Here is a 21,149-nt window from a genome sequence, read left to right on the forward strand (position 1 = left end):
TAAAAGAAAGGCATCCAACATTTCAGTTTTTACTGAAATGAATATTAGAGATTAGAGTATATAGCTGGAAACGATTTGCCATAGACAGTGCAATTCTGAAGAATAGTGTTCCATTAATAATATCATTAATTTTAGAAATGTTAAAAGCACCCATGTGATAAGATACAGTCATAGAAGTATTCAACCCAAACTGATTTCACAAGTTTTTCCTAGATCCATGAAATGATTTTCAACTCTTTGTTTGTATCTTTATTTGTTGAGTTGAAGTTCCTCATTTTTCCTATTTAAAAAATTCCAAAGTGCCTATGAATTCTGAATCCTGACTGAGATGTGTATTAATGCCCGTAAATCATAGAGTGGCTGCAGACTCTATTATGCCATCCTTCGGACTCGAAAGCTTCATCCTTAAGTCTGAGGTTCTCCTATTGGACAGACAATCTTCAATGAGCTCATTTCCTTCACTGGATGATCCCAGTTGTAGTCAGTATGCTGCTATTGTCATCCAGCATGTCTTCAGTGGCAACATGCAATTCTCCAAGACTTTTTTCTACAACAGAAAACATACATTATGCTATGAATCTGATACATTGTAGTTTCCATAAATCAAATCTTGCTTGTTTTAGACAATCTAAGGATTAAAAGCCATGAGAACACATAAATAATACCGTATATAAAAATAGAATTCATGTGTATGTGTTTATGAGAGATCTATTATCTCTATGTCACAAAAATTAAAATCAGATGAGTTAAAAACCATTAAAGTCAACTGATATTATCTGATATTGGATTGAATGAAGCTTCTTGTTGCTTTTGGATCTGAATTATCTTAAGGGCAAGTAAGATATTCTTCAAAATGCTAAGTTCCCTGCTGGGATCATCACATTCAACTTTCTCCAGCAATAGATGAAGAAAACAAAAGATTTTTGCATTGGGGAGAAAATGACAAGGAGGTTTTCCCCTTTAATATGAAGAAGAACAGCACAAGAAAAAAAAAATCAAAGATTTCTATAGAGCTTAGCTCACTATAAGAAAATACTTCTGTTCTGATCTTCCTTTACCTTATTTTTTCCTGCAGAAGCAAGGAAAAAATAATGCTGGACTCTGCCATAGCAATTCATTTAAGAGACTCTAGGTAGCTGCAACACTCCTGCCCAGCAAGAAACCAGTAAGTCTCGGCTGGCCCCCACCAACAGTCTCTTATAATTCACAACTTCTGTCTGCATTCTGCTCCCCTGGTGTTTATTTTTATTCGGTTTCATCGTTCAGGCTGACGTTATACTACACCTCACAGTACGCACCTTCTTCCAAGAGTGTATTATAGCTAGATAGACTTCATTTAACAACTAACCAGTTTAACAATCATTCAAAGTTAGGACTATGCTGAAAAAGTAACTTTCAACCAATCCTAGTCATCACAAATGCTATTTGCATACTTCCCAGCCAGATTCCAACAAGCTGAGTCAATGGAGAAGCTGGCAGTAAAATTTTAAGTTGTGATCACATGCTGTCTTGCTCAACAACTATGATACAAGGCTTAATGACAGAACTGTTAATCCCAACTGTAGTTGTTAAACTAGGACTACCTATACTGACTTTTCAGCTGATAGATTCCAGTTTGGAAAATATTTTTTTTCTGAAGATGAAAACGTCAGATTATATGGCAAAGGACCGAGTAAACTTTCTTTAGATCTTTGCCTACCTGCATCATTTAGGGTGGAAAAATTACGGAAACCCTTCAAGTCAGCAGCCTGGAAGACTTCAAGCACGTGAGCCTGTGGGCATGAAGGACAATGAGAGAATTAATCAGTTATTTTTTTTCATAACAGCTTTTCGAAGAGGGAGAAAGGGAGGGAGGGAGGGTAACTTCAAGGACAGAACAGATCCCTTGCTTATCTAAATTTTCAAGTTGCACCCTTTGTTTCTCTGGCTAGAAGGTAGGATTAGACAAATTCTTTCAAAGGAAAGAATACAGTGCTAGATAACTAAGTGGGCTGACACAGTATAAGACAGCCCATATAATTTGAATGTGCAGACTATATTTTAGAGAGACATTGAGAATTTTGTGTTTCAGAAACTTTGCATTGTTGGTATGTTTATGAATATATGTGGCTATTCTATATCAGACTATATAGGAAACAACACTACAACTATTCCCACCATCCTGCTGTGGAGATACATTAGGGTTGCACATGTCAATATTCCTAGCCAGCACCTGATAAAAGCTAAAGGGGATGCTAATTGAGAGCATTTCTTCAAGAGCTTAGTTTATTATACAGGCAGTCCTCGACTTACAAAAGTTCATTTAGTGATTGTTTGAAGTTACAATGGCACTGAAAAAAAGGAGTTAGGACCATTTTTCACACTTATGAAAAAATGCAGCATCCCCATGTTCACATGACCAAAATTCGGATGCTTGGCAACTGACTCATATTTATGACAGTTGCAGTATCCTGGGATCATATGATCACCTTCTGACAAGCAAAGTCAAGAGGGAAGCTAGATTCACTTAACATCTCTGTTAATAAATTAACCGCAGTGATTCACTTAACTGTGGCAAGGAAGGTTGCAAAATGGGGCAAAACTTACCTAACAAATATCTCATTTAGCAACAGAAATTCGGGGCTCAATTGTGGTTGTAAGTCAAGGATTACCTGTATTCATGGGTTAAAATCTTCTACATGAAAAGTATATACTTTGTCACTAAACAATATTTTCTTTTTACAAAAATAAAATTTTTTAGGCCTCTAAGATTCTTTAAGGTTAAATTACCCAGCCACAATTTATACTTGCTCCTACCACCCCCCAACTCCCAGGCAAACTCCCACCTGCAAGCCAATGAAGATCAAGCAAAGTTCCTGGAGCTGAAATTCCTGCAAAAGTTCTGAAAGACCCAATACCACAGTATAGTCAATGTTGCTGATGTGGCTGCAGTCCAGAATCACATTGTATTGCTGAGGCTCTGAAGAAAGACAATATTATGTGTTCTGAAAGAATGAAGGCCTTATACAGTCCGACTCCTAGCTGCATTAACAGATTGATATTTTGGTCCAGATTTGAAAAAGTAAAACAATTTTATAAAACTTTTAGGTTCATAAAGTTTTGCATCCATTTCCCCCAAATTATATAATTTTTAATGTAAATTAAAGAACCTTTTTAACATTCAAATCATCCTGCTTTTATTGTTTAATATAAAATTAGCTGTCTTTAGCAATTTTTTCCCAATATAAACTGGATCTGCGTCGAAGGAAGTTATAACAATTAATACTGGAAATTAAAAGAAAAAAAATACATTCAGAGGCTTAGATAATATAATTTATTGAACTAATATCAATAAATGTATAGAAATGTAAGTTGACCAATATGGACTAAATTATAAAATCACATAGGCGCAAACTTTGTCTCCACAATGTGTTAGATTCCAACTCTCAGGAGTCATACCACCAATTCATGCTGATTAGCAATCCAGAAAGCTGAAGTTTGATTCTTTGAGGGCATGAAATTGTGAAAATGTACAATCTGAATCTGTATAGAGACACAAATTCAACTCCCTCCACAGTCATGACTGATACAGAGCAGGCCACACATCTTAGCCTAATCTACTCAAATTACAGTTCCAAGAAAAAAAAATGGAAAGAGGAAAAGATTAAGAACCCTGTATATTATTGTAGAAATATCAGTCTTCGTGCTGTGAGTTGTGCTTTGTTTTTGACAAGAACCTTGAGTGAACCAGGTGCCAAGGGACAAAAGCAATTAGCTACTGAAAACCAAGAGCTAAGCACAATAACATCCATACACAAACAGGACACGGTACACATTTACAAATCAAGATGATCTTCTGTAAATCATCATGAGATCCAGATTTATCGTCATCAGAATTTGGTGTGTTTCCAGAAAAATAATAAAACAAAATTGCAAAAGGAAGAGTGGGTTGGTCTCTTCCTAAATAGAAAAGGAGGGAGGAGAAAACTCAAAATCATTCTGAGTTTTCTCTTTAGGTAGTCAGGTTGATAGTTGGAGAAGCTACACAAATTCCTGGATCAGGCTGCCATTGCATATATTATGGCTTTCCCGTCCTTTCTGGCACTTTAGAACTATAATCCTCCTTAACAGCAGCATACTTGGTTGAACTGACTGTCTATGACCTGTGGGAGGTCCAAGACATTTAAGAGTGCAGTTTGGGGAGAAGACAGACTGTTTCATAGAAGGCCATGATGGGGAAGAGGACATCCCCCCACAGCATTCCTCGCAGGCCACATATCCTACTTTTTCTAGCACTTGGGAGATTTAGGAAGACCATTGAAAGAGACACGAATAAGATGCTGCAACTTTCTTCCTCAGGCCTCTTCCATCTCTTGGTAAATGTGAGGCAGATGAGCCTTCTCACATTGCCCAGCACTACCACCACAAACAAATCACTGTCCTTCAAAGAAAAGAAGCCAGAAAACAAGAATGCAAGAAAGAGATCAGTCAAAGAGCTAGTAAGCTATACAAGGTATTTGCAAGAGAATCTGGCCAGGCTATGTGCTTTTCTCACCAATGAAGGACATGGTTCATTTTGTTAAGATTAAAATCTTTATTCTACTTCATATGTTTGTTTAAATACCTATTCTGAAGTTCCATCTGTTCAGCTCAAGAACTGTTAACTAGAAACCTTTCTCATTTGGTCCTAATATCTATGTATCATGGACATTTCCTTGAAAGGCATACCAATATACTGAAACATTCTTGAAATCCTATCTGATCTTTGTTGACATACATGGAAGTAACCGCATGGAGCAATTATTTTTCCAGAGGCACCCAAGAGGAGGAATATTAACTCTTCTTAGATGAGATGTACTGAAGACTCATTTCAGGAAGTTTGCATATACAATTTACCTGATAGTGCTTGTTTGTGTACAGTATCCCGGAGGAAATCAATTGCAGGGAACTGAAGGCCATTCTCAGGCTTTATGACTATTGCCTTGTCTCTCACAACCTGGAGAAAAAGGTGGAAGAAGTATTGTGGGAAGGAATCCAAGGGGAGGTATGTAATTTGAGTCATTACAATGCTTTTTGATGTACTTATGAACCATTTATTGTCTCAATGGTTAAATATTATCTCTTAGTTATATTAAGTTAGTTATACCTTTGTATAATTGAAAATTGGGCAGGAGAATTGAAAATTGGGCAGGAATAAAGAGATACAAATGTCTACATATTCCTATGTTATATATAAATGCTGACATCATTATCTAGCACTGCCTAAGTCAATCATTATCTGTTTCCCCCTAAGTAGATCCCAATCAATCAGAGCAGATAGAAGCAAAACATAATTTATTCTACGATCAGCTATGTATGGCTACCATGTATTGTTTTCTGGCCCAACCAAATAGTATTCTTCAAACTCTGCCTGACTCAGTGAATTAAGAACTAACCTTTATCCGAGGCCTGGCGAGAGGGTAGAGCAGGAAGATTCCGGAAACCATCACCCCTGCTATGATGCCATATTGCACTTCCCAGAAACAAACAAAGAACGTAACACAAAGAGGCACCAGATCTAGCCCTGTGAAAAAAGAACAGAGAATTCAATCAAGGGCATGTCCACCCCATCAGCAAAAGTGGATAAAACAAGCAGGCAATTCCAAAGAAAACTAGCTCTAGGCTTATGTACCGATGTTTTAAGAGTGTAGACTTAAGTTGTGCATGAAAGTGATTATAACTAAAGCTCAAAAGACAACTTATACATAACTCAATGGTTCCCACTCTACCTTTTCTAAGATCAACATTAGACAAGGAAATGTAGCTTAGCAGGGAGACTGCACAGCCCCCATCTGCTGGCAGAGGTAGGAAATTAATGTTGACAAAGTGACAAAAAGTGATCTGACATAGTCTTTGCAATGGTCTGGGGACAGGTTAAGGATATCATGTTTTCCTGTTTTTAAGAAACAGTGTGCTGTCCCTTGCACCAGGACAAACAAGAAGTTTGCAACTCAAACCAGTTCTAGATCTAACTTAAATACTGTAGGTCACTGGCTATAACACAAAGCTGCAAGGTCTTATGACCCATCAGTTCCTTCACCCCCATCCAATATATGTGCTCTTAGAAAAGACTGAGCTCAAATGGCTTCCAAGATGCAGTTCCAATAGCCTCAGCCTGCATCCTAAATATTTAAGAGTCTGTATAACGATGAAAAGCAACTCGATTTTGCCAGAGTCCTAAGTCAACTCCTTCTTTCTTCATAGAGAAATAGCAGATTAATCCAATTTCAGAAAGTCAATACCAAGTCAGCACTAAGAAGAGCTACAGAGAAGGAGGAACTTTCCATTCTGCTTCTCCCAATCCTTTTCCCAAATCACCCATATCCTTCAGGTTTGAATTTTAACCATCTTCAGTGTCTATAGCCGTGATGGCGAACCTATGGCACGGGTGCCACAGATGGCACACGGAGCCATATCAGCCTTGGTGGCTCAGTGGACTAAGTGCTGTTAAAGTAGCACTTAGTCCACTTAGTTCAAATCTCACCAGGCTCAAGGTTGACTCAGCCTTCCATCCTTTCGAGGTAGGTAAAATGAGGATCCGGATTGTGGGGGCATTAAGCTGACATGGTGTGTGTGTGTGTATATATATAGTTCGATTTATATGCTTTTCTAGAGACTCAGGGCGGCTTACAATGCATTAAGCAATAGCCTTCATACTTTTGTATATACCTGCTTAGTAGGGCTTTCAGCCCCCCCTAAGTGGTGTTCTTTTTATATATATATATATATATATATATATATATATATATATATATATATATATATATATATATATATATATATATATATATATATGTATATATATATACATACATACATACATATATATATATATATATATATATATATATATATATATATTTTCTCAGGTGTTTGTATGTAGGTCTTTGGTTATTCGGGTCTTCTCCCACGTAAAATTGGAAGTGTCTTGGCGACGTTTCGACGAAGCCTCATTCGTCATCTTCAGGCTGGTGTTCTCGGCTTGCTCCTGGAAGCACGAAGCCGAGAACACCAGCCTGAAGATGACGAATGAGACTTTGTCGAAACGTCGCCAAGACACTTCCAATTTTACGTGGGAGAAGACCCGAATAACCAAAGACCTATATACATACATACATACATACATACATACATACATACATACATATATGCCAGCCACCTGGTTTTGGGGCCTTTCTGTCCCAGCAGAGGTTGAGAAATGTGCTGTTTCCAGCCTCCCAAGGGGTGGTGGGGAAGGCCATTTTCACCTTCCCCAGGCTCTTAGAAAGCCTCTGGAGCCTGGGGAGGGTGAAAAACGGGACTACCGGGCCCACTGGGCCATCATGTGCTAAAAGCAGGGGGGCACGCATGTGCAGGGGTGGGGCACATTGGATTATGAGTGTGGGCACACAAGTGGGTGACCTCCCTGCACTCTCCCCACTTTTGGCACATGACGGCAAAACGGTTAGCCATCACTGGTCTATAGGAAAGCATTAAATTTCTAAGTAACCATCTTTGGGAAGGACAAGAAACCCATGCTCATACTTTTAACCTGCCACAATGTGCGGAAGATCCTGGCATCGAACATTGGAGCCACAGCACAGATGATGACTGCTGCCAGTGCTGCCTTGGGAATGTAGTAAAACAGGGACGTAAGGTAGGCTAGAGATAAGAGTACTAAGGCCCCTATAAAAGAAAAGAGACATCCATATTATGAGTCAAAATGCAAGTTTATAATAAACTCCAATTAGGTTGGGTGGCAGAGCAGGGCTGGACACGTTACTATGCCAGAGGTTTTCCATGAAGTGAAGTGATAAAAACAACTAAGAGTTAGAAGTGAACTTGTGACAGCCATCCAGAAACTGGTGAAAAACCAAACTATTCTAAGGGACTTGGGAGATGAACATCACTGCCACATTAACAATCTTGGTTTATTTAATTTAGTTTGCCTGCTGTTGCTGCTTTAGGTGGGTGTTTCGCTTCTCATCCAAGAAGCGAAATGTCTTCAAAGAAAAACCAGAAAGTCCAGTTGCCTCTTGAAAAAGCACCTTTGGGACAACCATGACCTGGATGACGGAGAATCTCCAAAGACATGACACTTGATGCATTTTAGCTGTAGTATTTACATGTCTTCCAGGGGCCTTTGGGCTTAGTGAAAGAAGGAGACCTACAGAAGTGACATTTGTCTTGGCACATTTGTCATTTATAACTTTCTGCTTCCAGTTTATTCTCCTCCAACAAAGGCATTATTCTTTTTCCTACCTGTGATTAGTCCTCCAGCAGGAGTACATACACCACTCTGAGCATTCACTGCTGTCCTGCAATGTGAACAAGGCCATTATAAGCAAGAAGAGCCTTGATAGTACAGTGGCTTAGTGCACCCTGTCATTAACACAGCTGCCTGCAATTTCTGCTGGTTCGAATCTCTCCAAGGCTCAAGGTTGACTCAGCCTTCCATCCTTTCTAAGGTAGGTGAAATGAGGACCCAGTTTGTGGGGGCAATAAGCTGACTTTGTATAAAAATATACAAAGAATGAAGGCTATTGCTTAACGCATTGTAAGCCGCCCTGAGTCTCCGGAGAAGGGCGGCATATAAATCTAATTAAAAAAAAAAAAAGGATTAACCTTATTTTAAGCCTAGAAGTATCAAAGACATGCATACATACAACCTACTGCTCTTTCCACAAGGTTGGCTATACTTCCCTTATTTCTCTCCTTACATTCTTCAATTATCAGTTTGCAAGTTATGATTTAAGACTAGATCAAATGGAAGAGGCTAAAGAAAAAAAATCAACTTATTTAAAATTAAAAAATGAAGAGATTCTAATAAAAATGTGGCTTTCATTTTGTTGTGTCCACAACCACATTTCTCCACTGCCTCACCTATATATTTCTCCTTCATATTCCACAAGGATGTGATTTTTGGCTAAAAAAATCCTCCTTGTCAATAATCAGCCAAAGAGAGTAAGATCACACTCCCAGACTGTGAGCAGTTTTTAAGAGGTAATGAATCCATGGCAAGTGATGCATGCAGAATACTATTTCGAATTACCTTATTAAGCTATCCTGCATTTACCAAAGAGAGAGAGAGAGATTGAGAGAGAGAAAAAGGAAGTGTTTTCCTCACCGGCCAAAACTACCTGTGACTGGATAGGATGAGACAAAGGATCCCAGCAGGTTGGTAAACCCTACAGAGTATCGAGGAAGAAAGGCAGGAACAGAATCAGTGAGATTGCAAGGCTTGCTGTCTTCTCTTCTGGACTCTTAGAGGCCTTAGGATCACTCTCCCCAATTCCTCCGGATTTCCTAGGTTGAGCATGGATTAGTCCACAACACGCCTTCCAACTCTGAACCCAAAATTCTAAAACTGCAAGTGATGAGAATGAGGTTTCGCCAATGAAGCCTGTTCCAAAGATTCTTTCTGCTTACCCGCTAATTAGAATAACTGCACCTGACAACTGCAGTTCCCAGAATCCCATACTCCACACTCCACCTTCGGCCTGCTTCATTCCCACTTGGTTTAGCTTCTCCTCATCCAGTCAAATGCATCCAAGCCATTTGTGCAAAATCCTTACCCATGGCTAGCAGCTCCTGGTTGGCATCAATCTGGTAGTTATTTTGAGAGGCTAATAAGAAAAAATAGAGGCATCGTTACATACACATCTGACCAAGAGTAATTTATTACAGCATTATCCACAGAAAAGAACTTGCAAGGTACTCTAGGCAGGGGTAAGTAAAGCTAATAGAAACATCGTAATGAGGAGTAGATGATCCTAGAAAATGATACTTCCCTAAAGCAGTGTAGCTGATATAACTACCCATCATCTTAACTAAGCTAGTTAGGGCCTTTGAAATTTACACTGCAGAGTAATACTGTCTTTAAAAAACCACTCACGATTTCAGGTAACAGACTTCTGTTTCTTTACCTAATCCTTCCACTGACAGAGGTGACTTTCTATCCCTTCAAAACAGGAAGAGTCAAGAAAATAGCTACCTCTTACGCTGAATTACTATTAGTCTAAGAACATTTTCACATTTTAGTCCAAGGGTATAGTTTCTGCTTCCTTCTGATGTTGCTGACATGTCCAAGCTATGTCAGCTGAGACTATTCTAGTTGAGCTTGAAAGCTATCATTCCCCAATTTAAGGACAGCCACAGATCCACCATTTCTGCTCATAACTATAGTTTCAACACATACACACACACACACACACCTGTGATTTTGGTACGTTTTGTGCACTGTGCACCTTATTTATTTATTTAAGTTATTTAAAACATTTATATAGCCAACCATCTTATAACTAATTCTGGGTGGCTCCCAATCAACTGTATCCCATTCCCAGCTAATGTGATTTACTCAATAATCCACTGTGCAACATAGATTTGTTGTTATAGAAATGGCTAATTTAAACTATTATGTAAAAGTAAAAAGTTGAGGTTTGAAGTTAATGCCTTATTTTACTGCACAAAGGGAGTCGGAAATCAATGTCTTTTCTCCCCCCGCCCACTTCTTTTCCCCACTTTTCTCTTCCCTTTTCCCTTCCCTATTTTTCCTATTATTTACTTTTGTATTTTCTTTGTATGCTGCATTATAAACTAATAAAAAATATTATACAATAACCCACTGTGAAACAGACTTTGACTTACTATGATTTGTGATCAGAGGCCACTATTTTCCAATAGAAGTAAAACTTCATTTCAGGTGTCAGGTGTGCAGGAAAGTATAATCCTGCCTTCCTTCCCTCCCTCCACCTCAATGGGCAAAGAAGATAATGATCTTACCAAATGCTTTGGCAATAGCAACCGTCTCCAGCAGTCCCATGAGAGGCACCACCGCCAAGCCAGGTCCAATGTCCTGCACGGATGGAAGAGGGAAGCTGTATTTCACTGCAATTTTGATCAAGAAGAGGGAACTACGGCCACAAAAGGAATGTCCCATACCAATGGAGGAAATGAGAGAGATAAGAATAAATCCTAGAGTTGTGCAGAGATCTGGATTCAAAAGACATTATGTGATTGGGAAGAAATATCTTAAATCAAATGTGTCTTTCCTCAAGATGGTGCATCAAATGTAGAGGGCAACTACCCTAGACCAGGAGAAAATGTGGTCTTTAAGGTGCTCCTAACAGGTCCTATCTGTGCACTCCCCATATTACCTGGATACATTTTGGGCTTTGAACCCAGTTCTTTCCACAACTCTAAGAAAAAGTCCAATATTTCAGTATCTTATCATCAATCAAATTACACTAATACAATAGAACAGAATATATGAAGTTCAGGGTTGAACTGTGGAGTCCTTGCCGCTCTCTGATTATTTGCTTGCAGACATTTCATAAACCCAATGAGGTAACATCATCAGTGATGTTAAGTTTTGTTCTCTTTTTATATGCAGTAACTTGCCCTGCTGGTATTCTGGAAGTGTTCTGTACTTTTGCTTTTCTTCTTAGCTTTTTTATTGTCTCTTTTAAGTGGATTGTAAATGAGGTTTATCTATTGATGGCTGATTAGTGCCAAGTTTCCAGGAATTCCCTAACATTTTTGGATTTACCTTGATCTAGGATGCTCACAGTTTCCAACTGAAACTATGGTTAGATCTGTCCATGTGTTGTGAAATTAAGTTTTCATTGTGTCTTCTGACAGAAGACTCTGCTAGTCTTCTGCCTGTCTGGCTTACATAGGGCTGTTATGGTCCTTATACTATATGTGGTAGTTTTTTCTTCTTCTTGGGTCTTTTTTTTCCTTAAGATATTTTGGAGGGCTTTATCTAGTTTGTATACTATGGTGATGCCGTGTGATTGTAATAGTCTGTTGGTTGTTTCTGAGATGTTTTTTGATATATAGCAATGTTATACTTTTCATAGTTTGTGTTGGTTGTGCTGTGATGAGTTGAGTGGTGAGGCACTTTTTGATTAAGTTGCATGTAACTTTTATTCAATTATTGTTTTTTTTTTTTAAAGAAATCCATTTTGTTGGAAGATGTTGTATAGGTGGTCTGTTTTGCTTTTCCAGTGTCCAGGATTGCTAAGTGCATTTGTGCCTGTCTGAATAATGTTCTTGCACAGCTACTCTTGTAAAAGATTGGGTTGTTACTTTGCTAGTGGAGCACTTGTTTCGTGTGAATGGAAGAAAGACATTTGTAACAGGTATTGATGAATATTGATGAATATGTTTAAACTCTACTGCTTCATTTTTGAGAGTGACTAAAACCAAATTGTTGTAAGTTTAACTGTATTTATTTGTGAAGTTGTGATCAAACTATAGAGTGCACAAGGAATGGCCTTGAAGGACAGGAGGAAGTATTGCTATCAAAGCAGTGATCAGATAAAAGGGGCCTGAAGCCCTGGCCAAGAAAATAAACTGAGAAAACTTCTCAAACAAGTCCTTCCCTAGTTTACACAGAGATAAAGAGGTAAGGAGAGTGCATTCAGACTTACAAGATTCTGTTACAATAAAAGTAATTCTGAAGTACATGGCATGGTTTCTTAAGTCTGATCTATCTAGAAGGGCTGACATAAACAGAGAGGCAGAAATTGAAGCAATAAAAAAGAAATACACACCTGCACCATTTCCTTAAAATCAATAGTCTGATTGGGTGTGATGATGGAGAACGGTGGTGGCTGGAACAGAGGGAGTCCCTGGGGAATCGTTCCTGTCAGGCTGAAAGGCTGAGAGCCAGTCACTTGGAAAGAATAGGCCACAAGACCAGCCAAGAGAACCACAAGAGCATTACGGGCTGTAAGGAAGAGAGTCTTAAATAAAGTTCTGCACAGTCAAACGATAGGCCTGGATTCCATAATCATGACATGACCTCACAAAAATACTTCCAAGAAGAAGAAATTCAAACAACTGCTTAGAGGACAGGACAGACAAACCTGTAGCTGTTGTCCAAATTATATATCGACTGATTCTGACAGGCAAGGTTTCCATCAGATGGGTCCTGGGGATGCTTTTTTTCATTTGTTGCAGGACCATAAGCACTATTAGGCAGCAGACCCCAAGGATGGCATCTCCAGCCCTGCAGATAATCATGACATTGGTCTGCAACAACTCTGTACAGATAAAAGACCTCCGTCCTATTTGCTTTTTTAAGCATGGACCCTTCTCCAATTTGTGCATCGCTTTATTCAGCCAGCAAGATACCTGTATTTTTTATATTGAAGTAACACACATGCTCCCCTGCTGGTGAATTAGATTTTTAATAAGCTAAAGGAAATATGAAGTATGAGATTTAAAAGCCTGAAAAACCTAAACCCAGATTTCCTGTAAGCATATATAGTTTAACTTTTGTTAAGAACAATAAAGTTAATTTCAAAGTAAACATAACCAACTCAAAAATGACCCAGTTAAGCATAAAAGACCAGATCGGTATTTGTCAGACTATTTTCTGATTTCTAGTGTTTTAAGCTCATTTATTCTCTGCCTTCATTGAAAAAAAAAAAAAATTGGCCCTAATGTGTGATGAAAAAAATGGATATGCCTCAAACTCATCAGCATTCCAGCTTTTAGCTCCGTTCTAAGATTCCCCAAGCAATATTTGAGCTTGCACAATATTTCAGGGTATATGAATGTTTAAAGATCTTGAAATGTAACACTCTAAAAATGTTTATAATTCCCAGATTCTAATTCTACGTACTATTTTTGCACTAATTTCCCATTTTTGTAAACAGGAAGAAGAAGAATTAAAAAAAAAAGATAAACACTTTTTTACCTTGTCTCACTAATTCTGCAGAAGGTATAATACACTTGTAGGATAAACTGCTTTGGAATGTGCTGCAGACCCAGAAGTGTCTATGGAAAATTAAATAAATTGTTAATTAAATAAATTGTTAATTAAATTGTTTTAAATTTGGGCCAAAGTTATGTAATTCTTTTAATGATTTTAAATTTTGTATTGGTATGTGTTTTAGTTCTGGCTGTGCACCGCCCTGAGTCCACTAGGGGTGGACTAGGAGAAGGGCGGTATAGAAATTGAATAATAAGAAATACGCATAAGAAACGAGTTGGTAAAACAAACACACAGGGAGACAGGCAGGCAGGCAGGCAGGCAGGCAGGCAGACACACACAGACACACACATTATGGAGGGTATACTATATGAATGAAATGAATCTAGAAGCCATTTGAAACAAGATACCATATTTTTCAGAGTATAAGACACACCTTTTTCTCCCCTAAAAGTGGGAGAAAATTTTGGTGCATCTTTTAGACCGAATACTGCCGTTTTTGGCCTCCTGAACCATCCGCGTGTCGTGTTTTTGCCCTCCCCGGCCCCCAGTAGCATTCTGCAGTGCTCTGCACAGCCCGTTTTCGCCAAAAACGCACCCATTTTTGATGAAAACGGGCTGTGCGGAGCACTGAAGAGTGCTTCTGGGGCCAGGGAGGGCGAAAACGCAACACGTAGAGGCCAAAAACTATTTTTTTCTTGTTTTCCTCCTGTAAATTTAGGTGCGTCTTATCGTCTGAAAAATACAGTAGTCGTTGATACTGTATTAGAGAATAATATATTTCATGAGACTTAGGTAGCTTCTCAAGAAACACGGGTTTGCAATGTACATTAGTACAACTTTCCACTTAATTACAAACCATTTTAAGTTATAGCATATATACTAAAGTTCTTGCAAATGCAAAGATGGTATTTTCATACATGTAAAATGTTTGATACCTTTTGGCATAAAAAAATATAATATACTGTATAGTCATAACAGCCAATCTGTACATTTTAAAACATTTTACAATTCTAATTTGTTACTTTATTCCCCACCTTTTGTTTTTGATATTCTTTAAAAAATTATTAGGGCCTAGTAAACAATTTCCAAGATGGATCTGAAGGGATGGCCTAGACTGCTTCCACCAATATTTTGTAATAAGCCAGAAAAAGTTTTTTAGTGAACTGAAACAAAACCTTCTATACAAAAAGATCTGAGGCTTCTTTTTGGACACTCGCAAGCACAAAGAACTGTATCTGTGATTGCTATCATCTCAGCCTCTTGCAAATAGCTGACTGTGGTCAACCACAGAGGAAATATTGATGTTATAAGAGACCTAGAATTCAATGGTGCACAATCCTCAGCAATGCTTACAGAAAATGGGTCTGGGGGAAAGGAAGCTGTTGAGCGCTACAATTATATAAACCTAAGAATTTTGGAAAGCTCAAGAAATCAAGCTCAAGAAACTAAGAAGTAGGAAATGAAAACAGAACAAAGTTAAGGGCAGTTTTCAGTAGTTTTAAGGAAGTAACTGCAGAAATGTTGGAATGTAACCACCCCACTTTTCTCTCTCTGTCTCTGTCTCTCTCTCTCTCATGATTAAAATCTCCTATAAACTTCCCAACCATCAGAGATCAGTGACTGTCAGGCCCCAAACCAAGAATAACACATGGCAATTTTTCCAAGCTGATTTCTTTATTGTTTCAAATCTACAGACAAAATCTTGCTAGACTGAGCAAGATTACTCTACCATATGCATCTACAATATACTCTGCGAACTATTAGGGAGGGGTTGTCTTCACCCTCTTTCTCCCACACATATGGGCCAAATTGCTCTTACTCCTCTATAACACACACACACACACACACACACACACCCCTCCTCACTACATTCTATCACAAGTGCCTTTACTTAATTGGCTGGCCTGGCCTCTATCCTATTCCTACAGAAGCCCCTTCACCTAAAATTGTAATGTAAAGGCCAAGGGCAGACAGAGACAGCTTACCTTAACTTGGTTGAAGCCAATGGTGACTGCAGCAGCTGAAGTAAACCCTTTAATGACCGGATATGAGATAAAGTCCAAAATGAAACCTGCCAGGAATGGGGAAAAAATCCCTTAGTTTTTTATTTCACCCTGGGAATTAGACCAGCTGGATTTCTTATCCATTCCTCAGACACTTTTTCATCATGTCCTCTTCTCTTTCCTTTGTAGGATCTTCCCTTTCTAAAGCAGAAAACCACCTGGCAACTAACTAGATAAAGCTGGGGACTAGAGAGAGAGAAATGCTTTCCAGCTATTACTTAAAATAAGGACTTTTGCATGCATCAAGTCCTATTTTAGGAGGAAACCTGTCCATTTAGCTGTAAAGTCAAAACTAGATTAAGAAAGACAAAATGATTTGAATGCATAATCTGTGGAGTCATTTTTTTACTATGGAGTTCATATCATTTAAGCATTGCCATCCCAAAGTACTTTAAATAAAGTACACCTGGCATTTAATTGAAACATGTGTGAATCTCTCTTCATAATTACACATGGACATCCAGTTCAAAAAAATATAGGCAGACAGTATCAGAGTCTACCAGAAGGTGAAGAATAATTCATAAATCACCTTAATAAAAAGAGTTTGAATGAGCCTGTAATCCTGTACTCACTTATCTGGCAGATACCCCAATGAACTCAATGAGATGTACTTTTGCACAGATATTTGGAAAAAATGCCCTGTAATTGATAGAAAGTTGAGGATACAAAAACAGGGGAACTCATTTCTACTTTTTTGCCAGACCTGACTCCCAATTATCTTCTTTGGCCAATAATAGCAACAGGGCAATGGACTTAGAAGACCAATATAAAAGCAACCAAGTCTTACCAAGATGGAGGAGTCCCATAGCTAACTGGATGCAACCTGAAAGAAAGGCGAGGAGAACGGCCAAGTCCGGATCATCGAATGCATAGGAAGAAACCAAGAGGGACATGATGGCTGTTGGGCCAAGGGTTATATCTTTGGAGGTCCCCAAAAAGCAGTAGATGAAACAACCCATAAAGGAAGAGTACAGACCATACTGTGAAGGAGAGGGGAAGGCAATGTCAGAGACTAATCATAGGTACTTGAAGAACTGTAAGCCAATAAGACCACAAAGGTTATGAAAGGCCTACAAAATACAAATTGCATTCAACGGAAAATTTGCTGAATTATTTTTAAAAGGAGTACAGGCAGTTGTCGGTTAGCAACTGTCTTATTTAGGGAACAGTCACAATTTAAAAGGTATTGAAAAAATAACAAATCTACACATTTATTACCTTCACAGGTCTGCAAAGCAAAAGAAAGCTGAAGTCAAATTATAAACACAGTTGCAATTTCACTTAGCAACCACTTTAGAAAATGAACTCTGAAAACAAATATCTGCCAAAGTATAACTAGGGCAAGCAATCTTTTTTTAGTCTGGTAGATGCATGTAGGGCTTTGTCTGTGACAGAAAATCATTATCTCAAACTGACTTCCCATGGAATGTGGGCATCCACAAAATGGCTGCCACAATGGGCTTAGCCAGATACAAAATACTCATTTACTGGAAGGAAAACTATAGGATGTTGTTCCTTTTATAGCTCTAGAACGTAGAAATCTACTACTACTGTTTATGTTTGTCTTTCTCTTCCTGAGTAAGCACTGCCTTTCCAGAGAAACAACTGTACATATGCAAGGGCACAAAGAAAATAAAGCAGCACCTTCTAAATTAATATTTTTAAATACAGGTAGTCCTTGGCTTACAACAGTTAGTTTAGTGACCATTTGAAGTTACAACAGCACTGAAAAAAATGACTTATGACTATTTTGCACACTTATGTTCTGACCTAGGCTTCGTAAAATCACAAAATAGACTCCTTGTCCTGAAAAAAACCCTTTTTATTTGGCTGATGTGAATTCCTAGCATTCACATACAGAAAAGTTCATGCAATAAGCCTTTCAAGGGTGAATTGCAACAACAGACCTTATCAGTCCTTGGATAGTTATCAGGCCAATAGCTTCCAAGTGCAACGCTGTACAATGAAATACTTGGCAAGGAGCCTCTGTGAGGCAGGATCTCAGATAAGCAAATCTTCTCACTATTAAATGAACTAATTGTCTCCTGCAAACACCACTCCCCTTTTGCTTCTATTTATTCCCTATGGGAGGGGCCATTCAGCGTCCACTTGTGCTTTTACTCTCGAGTTGACCTCTGTTCCTTAATTGTTCCCTTCTCCTGACAGCTCTGCGCATGTGCACATCTGGAACAGGCTCCAGCTGTTCTTTTGCCCCACTTATCTCCGACTCCGAAGGCAGCTGATAACTGTCGGACGGCCCTGGCCCCATCTCTGCCTCTGATGCAGAGCCCTCATCAGAGCCTTCCCCAGACTCCAGGACTGGCCTATGTTCCTCCCCAACGTCCTCACTGTCCGAGTCTGTCGAGTCTGTCGCCAGCTCTGCTGGCTGCTGGCAGGCCACAGCAACTTATGACCACCGCAGCATCCCGTGGTCATGTGATCAGAATTCAGATGCTTGACAACTGACTTATATTGATGATGGTTGCAGTGTCCTGGGGTCATGTGATCACCTTTTGCGACCTTTTGACAAGCAACATCAATGAGGAAGCCAGATTCATTTAACAACCATGTTACTAACTTAACAACTGCAGTGATTCATTTAAAAACTCTGGCCAAAAAGGTCATAAAATGGGGCAAAACTCACTTAACCAATGTTTTGCTTAGCAACAAAAATTTTGGGCTCAATTGTGGTCATGTCGAGAATTACCTGTAATCCTTTTTTTAAAAAATCATATGGGGTTATACCAGGCAGATGGTAATGGGCAGCACATTGCCCACATCTGTAAGTATATTTTGACTTGGTATACAGCAACTTCTCTATCACTTTTTGTCATGTTCCTGTTCCAGCCCACTTGCAATTTCTCCCTTGGCTAGGATAGGTGAGAAAACAAAAGCATATGGATATAACACATGTGAATTTCCTTTATCTCTCTGTAAGAATGCCAAATAATAAGCACCATACACTTGTATGAATAAATGAGGACACTATCTAATTATCAGATCCCAGGCTAAAGCTTAAAACACAAAAGACTGCCTATAATAGCCATTCTTTCACAAACATCCATTCCTGCAGCCCCCAGCCCTTGTCCTCGGTGGCATCCAGAAACGCTAGTCTAATCTTTCATTCCCTAAAACAAATATCAAATGGTATTGTCAGACCAAGAGTTCCTTTAAAAAAAGGAATTGAATTTGAACTCAGTTTCTATCCTTTTCCTCTTCACTCTCCAATTAGATGAGGCCCCTTTTCTGCAGTAAGGCCAGTCAGACTGTTAATGTGAATACTGACTGAGGAGAAGTACTTTGGAGTTGTATAAATACAGCATTATGTTAAGTATAGCCACTGCTGCATGAATAACCTCACCTGCACGGGGAGACCAGCCACCACAGCATAAGCAAGAGCTTGTGGCACGACTGTCATCCCCACAGTCAGCCCGGCCATAAGATCCAGCTGTAGCCATTGCAAAGAATACTTGGGAAGCCAAGTTAGCACTGGCAATCTCTTTGCAGTTGCTCTGCAACATTGCTTCCAACGCTCCCGGTTTCTTTCCGACATGGCTGGATGCTTTGTGGTTCAGACTGATTCACTTGGGATCCACCATCTCAACCACGATCAAAGCACTATCAAGGCAAAGTCACAGGCAAACACAGCTGTCATAGCAAATGGTTTTGCTGGAGTAGATCACAAACTGGCAGCACAAGTTCATAAGTATCCCTGGAAAAGGAATAGGATCGCAATTAGGCAACACTACCAATTCTCCATTTTGTATGGGAACAGAAGATCCCGCCTTACAATAATATTGTCCCTCCCTTAACAGTAAACAATTGCCACAACATATTCTAATTTCCGTAGAGGACATGGACCTAAGCACATTTGGTATTTAAATATTTGCGATCCAATTGTTGGTGTATACCGTTGTTGTGTACTCCTGCGCTTCATAAGAGTTGGCATGAAAAACAGGGCAAGGACCGCTCAAATCGGGCAAGCGACTTAAAATTAGGAGATCAAAAGTAATTTAGGAGAGTTCCAAGTGGAGGAGCAAGGCTAGGCGGGGAAGAAAGAGTTAGTCATCAAGACCAGAAAAAACTTACATTAGTATGGTAGGTCCTGGATCGCGATGAAAGATGATTGTGGAATATTACCAGGCACAAGCTGACCGGCTCTCCAAAGATACCTAGCGGCCCCTTCCGGAGGGCGTCTGCATGTTTGCCGGTCGATGTCTAATTCCTCTAATTCCACAATTCAGGCTCATCGACCGGCAAACAAAACCCAAATTAACCTCAGATTCCAAGCGGCCGAGTCCCGACTCCTTCTCGGCTCACGTGATCCGGGCTTTACGTGGAAGCGGAGGCGGAGCCGGGCAGTGATTAGCTCCTTCCTAGTTTCCAGCTGCGGTGAATGCGAGGATTGCTCGGTTCGGGGACCGTCTGCCGGGCGCAGGCCCGGGCGAGGCGAGTTTGCCATGCAGTCGCCCGTACAGAAGTGCATGGTGGCGGTCCTCCTTCTGGGGCTCTGTAACGCTAGAAAGGGGGACCCCACCAACAGGTCCCGCAACGTCCTGCTGATTGTGGGTAAGCAAAGCAATCCTAGGGGAGCACTTCAGACCCTTCTGCGTTGGGATCCCTGGCGCGATATGTTTTGCCCACTTTTGGCTTTCGTTAGGAGCTGCTTTAAGAAGGTGGGATCACCTAAGCAAACTTCGGGTGGTTCTGAAGCAAGTTAAAAATCGGGCTTGGGGAAATATTTGGATGGCAGGCAATCGGGAAAGTCCAGAGCTATAGGGAAGTCGAAAAAGGAGAAGGGAAAGAGGCATGGATAAAACGTTCTAGTATTGTTGCTTCGTGATTGTGTTGATGAGATAAAATTGTGTTGATGAGATAAACAAGAGCCTTGGTAGTACAGTGGTCTAAAGCACCCTGTTATTAACACCAGTTGCCTGCAATTACTGCAGTTTCGAATCTCACCAGGCTCAAGGTTGACTCAGCCTTCCATCCTTTCTAAGATAGGTAAATTGAGGATACAGTTTGTGGGGGCAATAAGCTGACTTTGTATAAATATACAAAAGTACGAAGGCCATTGCTTAGTGCATTGTAAGCCGCCCTGAGTCTCCGGAGAAGGGCGGCATATAAATCAAATTTTTTTAAAAAAGCAACTCAACTGAATCTTCTCTTTTTAGAAGATGGGACAGCCAGTGTCCCCCTCTGTGTTCTACAGGAGAATAATATAATATAATATAATAACAGAGTTGGAAGGGATCTTGGAGGTTTTCTAGTCCAACCCCCTGCTTAGGCAGGAAACCCTACACCACTTCAGACAAGTAATAACAAGTCTTCTGGGTCACAGTCACACCCCCCTTGGTTTGGGT

General features: G+C 39.6%; 2 protein-coding genes across 3 annotated transcripts in view; one reads left to right on the forward strand and one right to left on the reverse strand.

The window, feature by feature from the left end:
* On the reverse strand, window positions 1-20,124 carry SLC26A11 (solute carrier family 26 member 11). Of its 2 annotated transcripts, none has more exons than XM_034412802.3 (17): window positions 19,876-20,124; window positions 19,148-19,498; window positions 16,574-16,766; window positions 15,709-15,794; window positions 13,706-13,785; window positions 12,870-13,012; window positions 12,555-12,730; window positions 10,780-10,852; window positions 9,573-9,623; window positions 9,125-9,185; window positions 8,260-8,315; window positions 7,543-7,683; window positions 5,415-5,542; window positions 4,876-4,975; window positions 2,826-2,959; window positions 1,700-1,772; window positions 1-547 (listed from the first exon to the last, which is right to left on the reverse strand). In XM_034412802.3, exons 2-17 carry the CDS (start codon window positions 19,337-19,339, stop codon window positions 459-461), a joined length of 1,776 nt encoding a protein of 591 aa, XP_034268693.2. In that variant the 5' UTR covers window positions 19,340-19,498; window positions 19,876-20,124; the 3' UTR covers window positions 1-458. The 2 variants fall into 2 exon arrangements, with proteins under 2 accessions (XP_034268693.2, XP_087743209.1); XM_087887083.1 differs by having other exon boundaries at window positions 7,543-7,620; window positions 19,876-20,122.
* SGSH (N-sulfoglucosamine sulfohydrolase) overlaps window positions 20,114-21,149 on the forward strand; it is an 8,468-nt gene continuing 7,432 nt past the window's right edge. The window contains exon 1 of the mRNA XM_034412803.2: window positions 20,114-20,355. Coding sequence (XP_034268694.2) covers window positions 20,247-20,355 — 109 coding nt within the window. The 5' untranslated portion in view covers window positions 20,114-20,246. The remainder of the gene's footprint in view (window positions 20,356-21,149) is intronic.

This window comes from Pantherophis guttatus, chromosome 2, assembly GCF_059756535.1.
Source record: "Pantherophis guttatus breed Tessera chromosome 2, ASM5975653v1, whole genome shotgun sequence".
NCBI lineage: Eukaryota > Metazoa > Chordata > Lepidosauria > Squamata > Colubridae > Pantherophis > Pantherophis guttatus.